Here is a 15,774-nt window from a genome sequence, read left to right as displayed (position 1 = left end):
TTATTTTATTATTGTCATTATTTTTACTATTGACATGAATGTGTTTTCGTAAACACTTGGCCACCGGTCTTTTTAATACTTGTTTACTAAAAGTTATAAATTTAACCGGTTTGTTTTTGTTATTGTGACTGTTGTATGATAATTTTGCTTAAAATATGAAAATTTTGAGCCTCTGACACAATAGTTTAAAATTTCAAATCTGGCAACACTGACTGAGTATCCCTGAAACAGAGCTTTTTAATCATCAACCCCCCGGCAGAGGCCCCCAGCATCCTCAAATCCTTGAAACGCCCCTGAATTGCGCGCACACACACACACACACACACACACACACACACACCTATAATAATAATAATTCTGATGAGATAATCTGTAAAGACGAACATGCATTATTTCCAGTCGACATTTAAAATAAAAAATGATTTCAGATGAAACCTGCTCACCGTGTTTCGTCACCAGCGCGAGATCTCGTCGCTGTCCTCGAGCTCCGCCGACTTGTCACCAAAGATGGCGATTTGCTGAGTGCTCATGGATACACACATTTTTCGGCTCGTCGTTGTCTCGCCAGAAACGCCGACTTTGAAAACTCACTAAGTTGCTCCGCGAGCGTGAATTTGTCCGTGTGAAGCCCGGTTTTTGAGCGCGTGTCGCCATGCAGATCACCCTGAAGACGCTGCAGCAGCAGACGATCCAGATCGAGATAGACCCCGAACAAACGGTGAGAGGCTGTTAGCCACACCTGCTAACTTCGAGCTAACCGCTGCTACCTGACAACTTTACCTGAGCACTCAACACTTTGAACTGATTTTCTCCAGACCGGAGAACACCTTTTATAGTCTCCGCTAACTGGGGGCCAATTACCGTCACGTGTTGGGAGTTTAACCGCGCTCACCGAGCGGCTGCTAAACAAACAAACCTCACTAGCAAACGTTAGCCTGTTAGCTTAGCGCGAAACCGTCCGTTAACAAAGTCACCGCGACGCCGCTGTTAACGGTTTTCTGGCCGATTTTTAGTTTGTGTCGCGGTGACTTTAACGCGGTTTCACTTCGGTGACACTTAACTTCATTCAGTTTGTGATAAAATAACTTCTGTGATGATCCAGAGCCTCCCTCACTCCCGTGATGATTGCTAATGCTAACGCTAATGACACTGCTAATTAGCCTCATTGGTAGCAGCTAAGTTTGGTAGCATGTCCACATCTTTGGTATGAAGCTAACAAGGCCAGCGTTTAGGCAACATTACGATGTGTTTATAGCGTTTTTAACAACGTTAACCCTTTAAAACCTCAGCAGATTGACATTACTTTTTTCAAATAACATGAGCAACTTAACAAGAAGTGGCCCAAAAATTAGCAGGAAATAAGGAAAACAAAAAAGAGAGAGAAAAGGGGGAAAAAACCCCACATGAAAATAGGCACAAAAAAATCAAATTTCAGATACATGGTTATAACACACATAGTTTCATGGGAATTGTTATGTCGAACTTTTCAATTTTCCTCTTCAAATTTTAGGTCATTTTTTGTCACTTTTACCTAATTTCTTGCAATTCAAGGGACTTTTCCTGTCATTGCCTTTTTCCTTAATGATACATTAAATACAATATTAAATAAATAAACTCATAGAACTTTTACAAATCAGTTACAAAGCCTCCCTGCTTGGTAATGGCATTATCATTGGTCTATTATTAAGTTTTTTAGGGACTGTTCTGTATTTATCAAAAGTTATTTTTTAGTTATTTACCCTTCCCAAAGCTACAAATATTTTTCCTTGTTGTCCTAAACTTCTGAAACCAGGGAAAATTGGATTTATTTCTTTCAAAAAGGGGGAAAAAACATTAAAGACTGCGAAAAAAAAGTAAAACATGACAGAGACATTATCTCTAAATTAGCTGGGGAACTATTTTATATTATTTGAAAAATATATTAAATATTTCCAGTAAACTGTCTTTGTAATTCTTATAATTAGGTATTTATATTATTATTATTATATTTATATTAAATTAATATATTAGTACTTATTATATTATATTATTATATATTTTTTTTCCCTCTGACGGTAGTGTCCGTCCCACCTGATGGACGGGCGAAAATGTGAAAATCCAATGATCATGTCAGTTGTAATAGTTGCTGGCTGTGATAAATCATTTGATTTTGACAATTAAAATAAATATATATATAAGGCTTATCGCTATTTATTCATTAGGACCAAAGCCTTTGTATATGGGGCATCCACTCTACCAGGTGAGCTACTGGGCGCCCCACTTTTAGCAATTTTTAAAGAAAACATGCTCGTTTTATATTTGTAAAATATTTTTGTGAGTTTGGAAATTTTTTTTGTATTTATGGAAGTCGCTTTACAGATTATACATTTATTTTTTTTGTCTTTGCCACACAAATGATTATTAAACACGTCTCTGCATAGTCGAATATCGAGGTCCACAAAGAAACCTCCAGGGATCAAAGAGGTGAATGAAAGACGTCTATGGGTATTATGCATAGGAATAAAAGCATTAGGACGCGTGTTTTCATGTCGGTGGCTATTTACGATCAATATCTTGTATATCAGGTGAAGGCCTTGAAAGAGAAGATAGAAGCAGAAAGAGGAAAAGACAACTTTCCTGTATCTGGGCAGAAGCTCATATACGCCGGAAAAATCCTGCAAGATGAAAAACCTATTAAAGAGTACAACATCGATGAGAAGAGCTTTGTTGTAGTGATGGTTTCAAAGGTGAGACGGTGGTATCTGAACTTTTCTGAGCTCATCTATATTTTCATTATTAAGTTGCGCCTTCTAACAGCAGCTTCTTTTGAAATGGCTAAAGGCTAAACCCGCAGCTGCCGCCTCGCCTCCGGCCTCAGAGGCACCCAAACCCCCTGTACAGGACTCTGGCTCCACATCAACAGCTGTCCCGGCCGCAGCCCCGGCCCCAGCCCCGGCCCCGACCCCAGCAGCTGTCCCCACTCCCTCCGAGGAGGCCAAAGAGGAGCCAAGTGCCGCAGCCACAGAACCGCAACAACCAGCCAGGTACAACCCGCCTGTTAAACAGCATATAATGTCGTTTAAATGATTTATTTTGGTGTCCTGGAGAGAGCCGGGAGTATTGCTGGGTTAATTATTTGTTTGAATCCGCAAAAATGTATAAATGAAATTGTAGGCTGTTATTTGACGAACGTGAATGGAAACTTGTTGTGTTCACGCTAGACAAAGGATGGATTTTTGTTTTAGAAAGAAACTTCACTGATTTGGGACTTCTTTGCAAGTGAAATATTTACAGCAGATTTTGTTTTCCCTGCTCTACTTAAAACGAACCGAGCCGTGAATTCTGTGAACCGTTACCATTCTGTCAACCTACATGCAGAATATATGGAGTATGTGGTTCAGTCAGTGGTTACCATTCGAGACAGATTTAACCTCCATTCACTTAAATATCTAAACAAGGATTTTCATATCAACACAGTAAGTAATCTATAATGTGGCACATTATTTGATTAATGGATAACTAATTTCAGTTGTCACCAGTGTCTGCTGCTCTGCTCATCACCTTAAAGTGACATTAATGTTGTTGTCGTTTGTCACCTTTGTGTCGTGTAGCTCCAGCGGCGGGGGTCAGGGCCTGGACGCCTCCTCAGCGCTCGGTATGAAACACATGACTTGCACGCTGTGCAGTAGCTGCTCCCTGTTGTTGAATGTAAAATTTCAGACAGTTAAACAAAATTATAAATACAAACCCCAATTCCAATGAAGTTGGGAAGTTGTGTAAAACATACATAAAAACAGAATACAATGATTTGCAAATCCCTTTCAACCTATATTCAATTGAATACACTACAAAGACGAGATATTTAATGTTCAAACTGATAAACTTTATTGTTTTTTGGCAAATATTCACTCATTTTGATTTGATGCCTTCAACAAGTTCCAAAGAAGCTTTGAACATTAAATATCTGGTCTTTGTAGTGTATTCGTTTGAATATAGGTTGAAAAGGATTTGCAAATTATTGTATTCTGTTTTCATTTACGTTTTAAACAACGTCCCTGTTTCGTTGGAATTGGGGTTCGTAGATTAATATCACAGCAGTAAAGGTGTTGTTGTGTAAAACTTGTGTCATTTTATTTGCGGTGCCAGAAATTGTTGGTGCTGTGAGTCAGTCTTCACAGGCTGCAGTGAGATACATACTGTTTCTATATTTAGGCTGCGACAAAAGCGCGCCGTCCCTTATTGTGGTACCACAGAGAGCCATGGGGATTCCTGTCGGGTCCACTCAGAGATCATATACTCACCTATAGAGAATTTAATGCAGTCCTGCTGCTATTTAGGGCCAATGTTATGAACTGTGTGTATGATTTAAAGGTTCACTTCTTTGCTTATTTCTCATATTTGTTGTCTGACCTTTAAATAGGACAAGTCACTCCTCAGTGGTGACTTCAGGCTTAGTGACTCTATTTCTATAGTAATATAAACCTTGAAAACAACAATCTTTTTTTCTCCAATTATTTTCAGTTGGTTGTTTTATGTTGATTTTTGAGTAAGAAAGTTAAGAATAATATTTAATTTGTTTTGTTCTTTTTTTATTTTGTTTTATTTTGTTGGTAGTTGCCTGATTAATTAGTGAATTCATTTTTATCTTTCATTACTTATATTAATGTAGTTTCATTTTTGTATTGCCATTAACATTTGTAGTTTTTTTTTTTATTTGTTCACTTATTGATTTTATTGATTATTATTGATTTTATCACTGTTACGTTGTCTTGGACCCCAGGAAGACTAGTTTGTGACCGAGGCGTCAGCTCATGGGAATCCTCATAATAAACAATAAATAAGGAGTTATCCAGCATGGTGAATTTATATGCATATATGTGTCCCCAGCCAGCAGCTGGCGTCAGGTGCAGTCAGGTTCGTGTCTACCTCCGTCACAGCAAAAACATTTATCTTAAACTTCATTTTTTAAAACTGATTCAGAAAATGCCTCCACATGTGCTCTGCAGAGGAGCTACAGCTGGTAGTTTCCAAATGAATGGATTTCAATTTGAAATATGCAGTCCAATCATTTAAGAACAAAACAACACATTTCTGTAAGGTTTGTAATGTAAAGTGCTATATTTAAAAAAAAAAAAAAAAGCCCAAAAGTTGGGAACTTAATATATAAGATACTTAAGATGACGAGTAATTAGAAAAACAATTTACTGTTTGTTTCCTTTTGACCATCGGCATCAAGATGTAACTTTGCAAATACACAAAATGTGCAGCGTTAGTAAGTTGTGTGTGTTTTCAGTGACTGGAGCCGAGTACGAGGCCATGCTCACAGAGATCATGTCTATGGGCTACGAAAGGGAGCGAGTGGTGGCCGCACTACGGGCCAGTTTCAACAACCCCCACAGAGCTGTGGAGTACCTCCTCAATGTGAGTCTCACACACGTTTTATATCACAAATTACATCTGAAAAGCAGAAATAACTAGAGGAGACATCCGAAGGACAAAGTGTTATCTTGCAATGTTAAGGAAAGTGAAAAATTATCTGTGTATTTACCTTAGAATTTGGATCCGCTCCAAAAATTGAATGATTTCTTCCTCGGCCCAGGCTGCACCCATCCACCAAGTTTTCTGAAAATCAGGCCTGTAGTTTTTTGTAATCCTGCAGACAAAAACCAAAAACCAGATAAAAGTCCCACATTGTCACAATCAATGTTGCTGCTAATCATTGACATATCCCAGACTGTCAGCAGGAAAAAAGAAAAAAAATCGACTTTGCATGTAATATATTGAAAATAATTAAAAAAAATTTCATCTTAAAACATAGTGGCATCATGACAAAGGCCTGTCATTTAAAGGGTTAAAATTCTGAACATTAATGAGTATTTGATAGTTATGATTAAGACTGATGAACTCAATGAAAGTAGGAAATAATATTTACATATAATATTTTAAGCACATTTTGTGTGTTGAGTGATGCGAGTGTGTGATATTAAAGTTGAGGGTTACGGTACGTGTAAATACTCTAACGGGAGCCAAATGATCATTTAGCAGCTGACCTCAGTGACTGCAACTCTATTTTAATCTGTGTGTGTGTGTGTTTGGGCATCGTGCAGACAGTGTGTGTGATTGACGGCTGTATTGTTGTGTTTGCAGGGTATCCCCAGCAGCCCGGTCCAGGAGAGTAATCCCCCGGCCCAGGCCCCCGCGTCTGGACCCACAGAAGCCCCGTCTCTAGCAGAGGGTGAGGCACGCAACGCACTCCAGTACAAAAATACATGCAGTCAGTATGTCTGTCTCACATGAAAACAGAACCAGAGGGTGCTAGTATCCATGCTGCAAAGTCTGAAGGAGGCCGTGACATTTACTGATAAATCACAATAGTTTTATGATGAATCATCACCTGCCAGTGACTCTGTGACTCATCAGTCACGGGATGTGTCTGTCGAGGTCGTGTGTACACTGTTGTTAGACCTTTTAGTCGCCACCCAACATTTAGCTTTGATTTCTCACGCTGTGGAGATTTTCTGTCTCATATTTTGATTTGATTAAGGCATTTTGTTTAGTACGATGAGAGCTGCAACAATTACTCAATAATTGATAGGTCGATAATTTTTTTTTCTTTCTAATTTATGTTAATTCTCAAAAGAGAGTAGTTTTTTTGGTTTGGTTTGTTTGTCAGCAGGATAACAGAAAAACTTCAGGCCCAGTTTTCGTGAAACTTGCTGGAGGGATGCAGCATGAGGCAAAGAAGAGCCGATTCACATAGCAAATACACTATTTTCTTTCTCACTTTCAAAACATTACAAAATACAATATGTAGCCTTAGAGAGACCTTACAGAGAAATACCAAACATTTGATGGTTTCAGGTTCTTTTAAAAACGAACCTGACTTTTTAAAAAAAGTACACTTGCAAACTTTTTTAGGCGGCTAACTAATCTTGGCAGCGTTTGCTCAGCTCTGCTCCATTTCAATGTACGTGATTTTCTACACAGGTGTCATTGTAAATAAACTTTGGATACTGTCGATAGTAAATTGAATGTAAACAGAACGAGACGTTTGATGACATCACCACATACGCTGTTTCATGCTGATGTTTAAAGCACCTCTGAAAACACAAAGTAGCAGCTACACTCAGCTCGGTCTGGCCTTCATACGCGAGTTCAGCGTGAAACAGCAGAAAATTAATTTTTGCAGAGTGATGAGGAAGACACGTAGAGAAGATTTCTAAAGATATATAAAGATTTGTAAAGATTTATCTATGTGATGTGAAAGATTTAATTGTGAAAGATTAAATTCCCTCTCACATTACCGGTTCTTGTCTCCAGGAGAGAACCCACTTGCATTCCTGCGCACTCAGCCTCAGTTCCTGCACATGAGACAGGCCATCCAGCAGAACCCGGCGATGCTACCAGCTCTGCTCCAGCAGCTAGGCAGAGAGAACCCTCAGCTCCTACAGGTAACCCTCAGCTCCTACAGGTAACCCTCAGCTCCTACAGGTAACCCTCAGCTCCTACAGGTAACCCTCAGCTCCTACAGGTAACCCTCAGCTCCTACAGGTAACCCTCAGCTCCTACAGGTAACCCTCAGCTCCTACAGGTAACCCTCAGCTCCTACAGGTAACCCTCAAGTCATAAACTTAATTCGAAGTAAAAGTCTTAAAAAGTCGAAAATGTGTTTTTGCACAGGAACGCTGGTCAAACCGGACTCACCTGGATTTAGTTTGGTTTACAAATTCATGTTTTTGTTCACTCAAAGTCTTCATTTGTCAGATAATAAACTTTACCTCCGTCTTCTCCTGCAGCAAATCAGTCAGCATCAGGAGCTCTTCATCCAGATGCTGAACGAGCCGGTGGGAGAGGGAGGAGAGGCGCCGGAGGTGGGAGAGATGGGAGCAGCGGGGGAGGAGGGCGCGCCCGTCAACTACATCCAGGTTACACCTCAGGAGAAGGAAGCGATCGAAAGGGTGAGTCACCGACGAGTCTTTGAATTTTAGAAACAGAAACAGAAATTAAAATATATAATATCAAAAATATATATGAGCCTTTATTTAATCAGGTAAATGTTATTTGTAAACACATACACATTATTTTTAAACAATCATAAATTCTAATAAAGCAATATAATACAACAGTGAGTCAATTAAAACAAGTGAAAAAAAAAAATTAAAATACCAAGAAAACACAGATGAAAAAACAGTTTTTCCATTTTCTGAAATCGGATTCTGAATTTTTATTTTTGATGATGAAATTAAAATGAAATAAGTAGTTGTATTTTGTTTTTTTTTGTCAGGCCTAAAAGTACTCTGACCAGAATAGATACTAAAAATTCATTTTTTCTGTTAATTAAGAAATAAAAAGTTTCTGCTCTGTTTTTCTGTCGGCACAGTTAAAAGCGTTGGGTTTCCCCGAGGCGCTGGTGATCCAGGCCTATTTCGCCTGCGAGAAGAACGAGAACCTGGCGGCCAACTTCCTCCTGAACCAGGGACTGGAGGACGACTGAGCGGCGCCGCCTCCCTGCTTCTCCCCCCTGCCTCCCCCCCTTCAGCTCAGCGGAAAGACTGCACCCCCGATTTACTGTACAGACACCGACCTCGGCTCCGCCCGGGAGGAGGGAGGACGGGGAGAGCGGGCGGGGGCGGGACGGGCAGGCGAGTGAAAAGTACACAAAGTGGAGGTTGTGTGCGGGAAGGCGACGATGAAATCCACGTGAATTCCAATGGAATGTGTGGGTTTGTCGGGGAGATCTATCATTTTGATTTTAGACGCGCTTTGTGACATTTAGGGAGGGGGAGGGGCCGACGGGGGCGAGTGCGTGTGCGCTTGTGTCCGCGTGTGTGTGAGTACATGTCCGCGTGCCTGTTGCAGATGGATGCGTTACAGTTAAAGCCGAAAAAAAGTAATCAGTTTTTTTTTTTGCATTCTCTAAGTTTGTTAATGCTGTAGCTGGATTGTATGGAAGCACATTCTCCTCACTGCTCAGTATCAGTGTGTGTAACTGCTTGTATGTACCTCTGTAAGCCTCATGTACGTACGTCCAAGAACGAAAACTGGCAGACAGACCGGAGCGCGCTGCCCTGTGTGTGTGTGTGTGTGAGTGAGAGTGTGTGTGTGTGTGTGTGTGTGTGTGGGGGGGTGTCTGTGTCTGTGTGTGTCTGTGTGTGTGTGTGTGTGTGTGTGTGTGTGTGTGTGTGTGTCCCACATGATGTTTGGGGGGAAAAATGGGAACTAAACTGACAAATAAGAGCCTGGTTTACTCTGTTCACTGATTCTGCTTTCTCAGGGCCGATAACGATTATAAGTCATCAGTGAGAAAAAAATCTGTCAAAATTGAGAATTTGGAATATAACAAACTCCAACACAAAACACTGTTTAAATGCCTTTAGCATTTTTTAAAAATAAATTTGATTAGTTTTCAAATTGCACAACAACAGCAAAACAAAAAGAACGAGACGATTGTGAGAAGACAAAACCAAGATGAAGACTCACAGCCACAGAACAATATTTCACAACACAATCTGCAAAATGAAAAAGATCAGCAGCCTTCTGGTATTACGCCATTACTTTATGAAAAAGAGTAAGATAAAATAAAATTTGCCTATTGCAAACGTTTAATCAAACAAAATCATATCAGCAAGTTACCAGCAACTTTTTCATAAAGTCAAGTAAAAATTTAAATAAAAATGGAAAAATAAAAAAGCCCCGAGGTAATCTGCAAAACGCCAAATATCGACCCCAATAATCAGCCCGGACGATAATCTGTCGACTCTTAATCTGACCTTCTACAGACATCTCGGCCAATCTGAGGCCCTGCAGATACTGAGCCTGGTTACCTCACTTAACCCTTTAAAACCTGAGCACATTGGCTTCACTTTTTTCAAAAAGATGAGAAGAAGAATGTGAGCAGCTTGATAAGAAATAACCCAAAAATTGGGAAGAAATTGGTAAAAACTTTAGAAAAAAAAACCTTTAACATAAAAGAAAAAGAAAAGGTTCAGTTGGATTTTTTAAAATTAAAAATCACTTCAAAAGAAAAGTAAAATTAAATTAAAGCCTAAAAATGACAAGAATGTATCACACTTTAAGATATCAGTTTTTGATAATTATAATTTAATTTATATAAATATAATTTTTTTTTAAAAAAAAATGATATTTTTTTTATTCTAAATCTAATAAATTGGACATTTCTTGACAAGTTGGCCATTGCCTTCCCCCACGTTTTGAAAGAAGTCAAACCAGTTTTTGCAGCTTTCAAAGGGTTAAATGCTTGTGATTAAAGACATCTGAAAACAGCACAAAGAAGTGATATTGAAAATAGTCAAAATGACAAATTCAGAGTCAAAAGCCCAGAATGACACCCAGAAATAATACAAGTCCTGTTTTTCTGCTCTGATGGCTGTGGGATCAAAAATGTCAGTTTGAATGGGTGTCAATGGAGCATTTTTGGAGCTGAGCTGCAAATTCACTGATTACACTCAAATACACTATCTGGACTACATTTATCAAAAAATACAGGGTGAAAAGCTCATATAATGCGTCAAACAGACCCTAAAGGGTTAAACAAACATTTTTGCAGAAATAAACGGGAGGTTTGTGACTTTTAATTAAGTTTCTGTGGAAGTGAACGTCAAGCTGCAGTGAAGCAAAACCTGAACATTGATTTGACGCAGAAATATAAATCTCAATTTACACTTTGCATAAAAACCTTAAGTGCAGTTTGAACATTCAGTTTTACAAGATTCTGATTTTTTTTTTAAGATCTGCCAAAAAAGCAACAACAGAGGGAGAAACTTAAGCAATGCAACTGGTGTGCATATACAGACTATAATCTTTAATATGTATACATATTTTTATGAATCCAGCTCACACTGAGCGACTTTCAGCTGCCGAGATTTGACAGATTTAAACAAAATCATTTCCCCCGTGCTTTTGTGTTAAATGCATATGTCTGCAGATGAATCTGTGTGCTGCTTGGCTGAATCCGTCTGCATTGTGTCATCAGGACCACGGTATTTCACATCTTCTCTTTTCTTTAGATCAATTTCTACCCTTTGAAACCTGATCTAATCGGCTTTTTAAAATACGGGAGAAATGAACAAGTTACAAAAAAAAAAAAAAATACCGGAAATTCAGAAAATTAAAAAAACAAACAAAAAATAAACATATAGTTAAAATACTTAATAATTATATAGTTTCCTATATTTTTCCCCTATTTTTTAAAGAAAATGTTTTTAGCTTTAAATTATTTCTCTCTTCTCTTTTTTAAAAAGTAATTTTGAGGTAATTTTCTTAATTTATTGCAATTTCTGGGCCGAAGTTGCTTGTTGCCTTTTTTCGCTGTTTTTAAAGAGATCAACAGTCTGATCAGGTTTCAAAGGTCTGAATATTGTGAAAGGCGTCTGAACTGAGAGATGTTCATAATAATCCGAACAGTTATCATAAAGTGTGCCGACGTGTAGGACGTCCAAAAACCTTTTTTTCCCTCTTTTTTTTTTTTTGATCTTGTAACATCACTTCAGGGAGCACAGACCTGGGAATCACATCATCGACTTCAACAACAAACCGTACGTTTATTTTTACGACCTCGCGGGAAAAATCAAATCATTCTGAATCTGAGTTTAAATTAAAGCTTAGATTAAATTCTCAATAAAAGACAATGACACTAAAGTAACTTTTCCTGTTGTCTAAATGTTGTGGCGCTCTGTGTCCTGCTGCAGGCAGGAGCGGGCCCCCAGGGGCCACACAGGTCTCCCCTGAGATCTGATCGGCCCCTCCTGATGGTGACAGATACTTAATGTTATCTATAACATTATGAGACACAAACGATTTTCAAAGAGATGCAAAAGGATTCAGCACACGGTGACTACAAAGATGTGCAGCACTGCTACAAAGAGACGTAAAACAACTGTAAAGAGAAAATAAACTGAGATGCAAAACGACTACAAAGAGATGCACAAGATCTTCAAAGAGATACAAAGATACACAAAACTGCTACATAAACCTGCAAAACTGCTACAAGGAGATGAAAAACAACTTCAAAGAGACACAGAAAAGAATCAGAGATGCAAAACAACTTGAAGGTGCCGCAAAACAACTGAAAGAGCGCAGAACGACCATAAAGAGGGTTTGAACTACTTCAAAGTAACGCAAACGACAAGAAAAGAGCCCAGAGCCACTACGAAGAGATGCAAAAGGCCTCAAACATAGTGACTACAAAGATGTGAAAAACTGCTGCAGAGAGACGTAAAACCACTTCAGAGATCCTAAATAATTTAAAAGCCTTGCAAAACAACTAAGAGAGAGCGCTAAACGACTACAAAGACACAAAAGATCTTCAGAGATGCAACAGGGCCAAAGGAGCACAAAATGACTACAAAGGCACACAAAACTGCTACAAAGAAACATAAAACTTCAAAGAAACATACGAAATACAAAATAATCTCAAAGTGCTGCAAAGCGCCTAAAAGACGCGCTGAACTACTTCAAAGTGACACAAAACGACTAAGAGAGACGCAGAACGACTACGGAGAGACGCAAAAGATGTTCAGAGAGATGCAGAGAGCAACATGACTGCAAAGATTCACAACACTGCTACAGAGAGACAAAACAACTTCAAAGAGACGCATCATAAATACACTCACGGATACATGCTGTCTCGGCGGCCGGGCCTAAAGACACGGCTGCAGACGAGGACCTGTATGATTAAAACTCACGTCTGTCGTTAACAAACCGGCACGTCGTTCATCGTTCGCCACCATCAGTGGGATCCTTCAGCTGCACGGACCACCTGAGCCCAGGAGCATGCCGGGGACCGCTGACCCCTCAAACCCTCACGCACACGCCGTTCTTACACACCAGTGGTCATTACAGATCTGATTGTCCAAAATCCAACTTTACCCCTAAAACTAAGACCTCCAATCGTCCCTGAACTGGGAAATCTTTAAACATCAGAGGAGTCGTCACCTGAAGCACCAACGGCGTCATCTAAACGCTCAAACGTCCACATGTTCAGATGTGGCCTGGCGTACGTCCGTAAGACCTCTGAAAACAAGAATCTCTGAGCGCAGATGGAGCGTCCGAAATGAGGACGTGAAAAGCCTCTCACACTCTCCTCTCTCAGATATTTTGGCACTGAACACAGAAAACATTGCGACGTGGAGGTGACATTAATTTACTTCGTGAAAGAGAAGTCTTCTGCATACGCCACACACACTCTGGCTCCTGAAGGGTTAAATGAGGACTGTGAATTGCGACCTTTTCTTCGGTGTAGTCCATTGATTCTCATGTTTCTGATGTGTTGTATCACGACCACCTGTTGTCCATAAGCATATTTCGGGTATTCTGTTGTTTATGCTTACATCTGTTATTTTTACCGTCTGTAGATCGGCAGAGGCGCCTCTGTTTAAACAGACTTTATTCTTTTTGGTAATTTCACACGTATGTTTATGACCCTGATGTTTTGATAACGTCATTTTGTCTGTGTATATATATTATTGTGTATAGTTGTACATATTTATAGGTATACTGTATGTAGGGCTGGGCGATATGGAAAAAAGTCTCATCACGATAACTGTTTCATATCAGTCAATTGATATTTATCACGATATACATCAAATCACTATTTCTGTCGAGCTTAAAGGTTCCTTTGACTCCTCAGTGAGATTTGACGATATCAGAACCAGTGATGCACCATAATGATTATTTCAACCAATACGATGAAACGATAATTTCCAGCTTCTCGTGGCCGATAAGATACCGATAACCGTAACTTCTTTTTGTGTGTTTTTCATCACCTGAGGGTGTGAAAGGCTGAGATGTGCTGAGCACAGAGTAATTTAATTTGTGCTTTTTTATTTGAAAAAAAAAAGACATTTCAGACAAAAAGCTGGAAAAATCACATTTTAGTGAAAAGAAAGTCATTTTCAAGAGCAAAATCAATTTAATTTATATTTTGTTTTCTTCCCTCTTATCTTCTTATGTCAACTTGAATTGTCCAAAAATAATGCTGAAAATAATATTGTGTTTGAGTTCTCGTGGATCTACAGAGAGGAACGTTCCCCAAACTGTCAGGAAGCAGCTACAGAACCGTCCCTAAGTGACGGCTCTGCTGTGATCTCTGCACATTTACACCAAACACCAGACATCAGTTTATTCTTTCAGCAGAACCCAAACTCACCACACCTGAACGCAGACCGCGTCCAGCGTGTCCTCTCATCATGTCCGCTCATCGTGTCCTCTCATCGTGTCCTCTCATCGTGTCCTCTCATCGTGTCCTCTCATCGTGTCCTCTCATCATGTCCCCTCATCATGTCCGCTCATCATGTCCGCTCATCGTGTCCTCTCATTGTGTCCTCTCATCGTGTCCTCTCATCGTGTCCTCTCATCATGTCCCCGTCACACACACGGAGCAGGAGGAGGGAGGGGGAGATGGCGGCCCCTTACACCGGTGTTCAGCGGTTACTGTGAGCAGCGAGCACGCTAATAAATGACAGAATCAGGACCAGATTGAGACATTTTGGTGTCCAAGAAGAGAATGAGGACAATGAGAGCGGAGCGGACATTTGGAGACACAGATGGACAATGAGAGACATGGCTGGAATGCATTTCATGGACATTCTTTGGACTACAGCTCATATTTCAGTGGAGGAAAAGTTATATCGCGGTTGATATCGTTATCGTTTTATCGCCCAGCCCTCGGTATATGTATACGTACAAGTGTGCGTTCAGTAACTTAATCTGTAGCTATATTTTTTTTACTATGTGATATCATTATGTGCATTATCAGTCTTTTTTTGTTGCCCCATATCATGTTTTGTTTAGTGAGTTAATTAAATTTATTCCATTATTATTATTATTTTATTTTATTTTTATTTATTTTCCTCTATAATAGTTTCTCTATTATAGTATTGTCTTTGGCCATTTCACATTATATTTATGACGGTGTTACCTGATTCTATGACTGTGATTTTGCCTGTATATATATATATATATATATATATATATATATTTATCTAGCTATAGGTACATGTGCCAAACTATGCAGCTAATAATTTGTATCTGTACATTTGTTTTCATTATATATTATGTACATTAGAATTTTTCTATCCAGATTTTTTCTCAGTATCATTTATTTATTCTTATTTCTCTGTTTACTTACTTATCTCTCCTTTTTTATTTCCTATATTTATTTCACTCTTTTTGTTTCATTAGTGTTTGAGCCTTTATTGTTTTTGTTTTATGACGCTTGTGTGCTATTGTGGTTGTAAATCATGTTATTTATGGGGTGTGTCTCTGTGCTTCATGTCTGAGAAAGAGTTAATGCCCGAAACGAACAGGAATATATTTTTATGGGAGCGTTTATTAGAGTGCTGGCTTTACTTATTTTGTCACATTTCTCTTTGCTTTGAATGTTTTAGGCCTGTAAATTTATTTTATGGATGTTTTTTAAAAGACGTTTCGTGCAAAACGACGTCAAACAATCAGACTGAAAACAGATCTCAAATCAGTGAAGCTGCAGATCAGCTGATGAGGACGAACTGCTCTGATCGATCATCACCTTCACTGATTTCTGCATCATAAGCTGATTTTAAAGTTTGGGGCCTGAATGTGTGAGTGAGATTCTGGTTCTGGATCCATGAACAGACAAAGAAAAGATTTTACAGCCTCAACATCAAACATCAGCTGCCTCTGAGGCCTTAAAATCTCTGTTTTGTACATTTAAACTGTGAATAAAAAGCATGAATGAAGCGTAAACACTCACCGGGTCACCAGCAGCCCTCTAGTGGGAGAATCCCGCAAATCCCG

General features: G+C 39.2%; 1 protein-coding gene across 1 annotated transcript; it reads left to right on the top strand.

The window, feature by feature from the left end:
- Positions 1-580: 580 nt before the first annotated feature.
- On the top strand, positions 581-8,603 carry rad23aa (RAD23 homolog A, nucleotide excision repair protein a). The gene is made up of 9 exons (XM_088069577.1): positions 581-718; positions 2,565-2,726; positions 2,821-3,023; positions 3,591-3,634; positions 5,273-5,400; positions 6,127-6,214; positions 7,300-7,430; positions 7,776-7,937; positions 8,360-8,603. Exons 1-9 carry the CDS (start codon positions 653-655, stop codon positions 8,471-8,473), a joined length of 1,098 nt encoding a protein of 365 aa, XP_087925703.1. The 5' UTR covers positions 581-652; the 3' UTR covers positions 8,474-8,603.
- The last annotated feature ends 7,171 nt before the right edge of the window (positions 8,604-15,774 follow it).

This window comes from Plectropomus leopardus, chromosome 18, assembly GCF_026936395.1.
Source record: "Plectropomus leopardus strain MGB_pleo_1.0 chromosome 18, ASM2693639v1, whole genome shotgun sequence".
Lineage (NCBI taxonomy): Eukaryota > Metazoa > Chordata > Actinopteri > Perciformes > Serranidae > Plectropomus > Plectropomus leopardus.
Note: the sequence above shows the minus strand (reverse complement) of the source record. Positions and strands in the feature narration are given on the sequence as shown.

Excerpts from the sequence above, each read along its gene's own strand:
- rad23aa (XM_088069577.1), top strand. The coding sequence starts at position 653 with ATGCAGATCACCCTGAAGACGCTGCAGCAGCAGACGATCCAGATCGAG. Across the intron at positions 3,024-3,590 it reads GAACCGCAACAACCAGCCAG|CTCCAGCGGCGGGGGTCAGG; the intron begins GTACAACCCGCC and ends TGTGTCGTGTAG. Across the intron at positions 7,938-8,359 it reads AGAAGGAAGCGATCGAAAGG|TTAAAAGCGTTGGGTTTCCC; the intron begins GTGAGTCACCGA and ends CTGTCGGCACAG.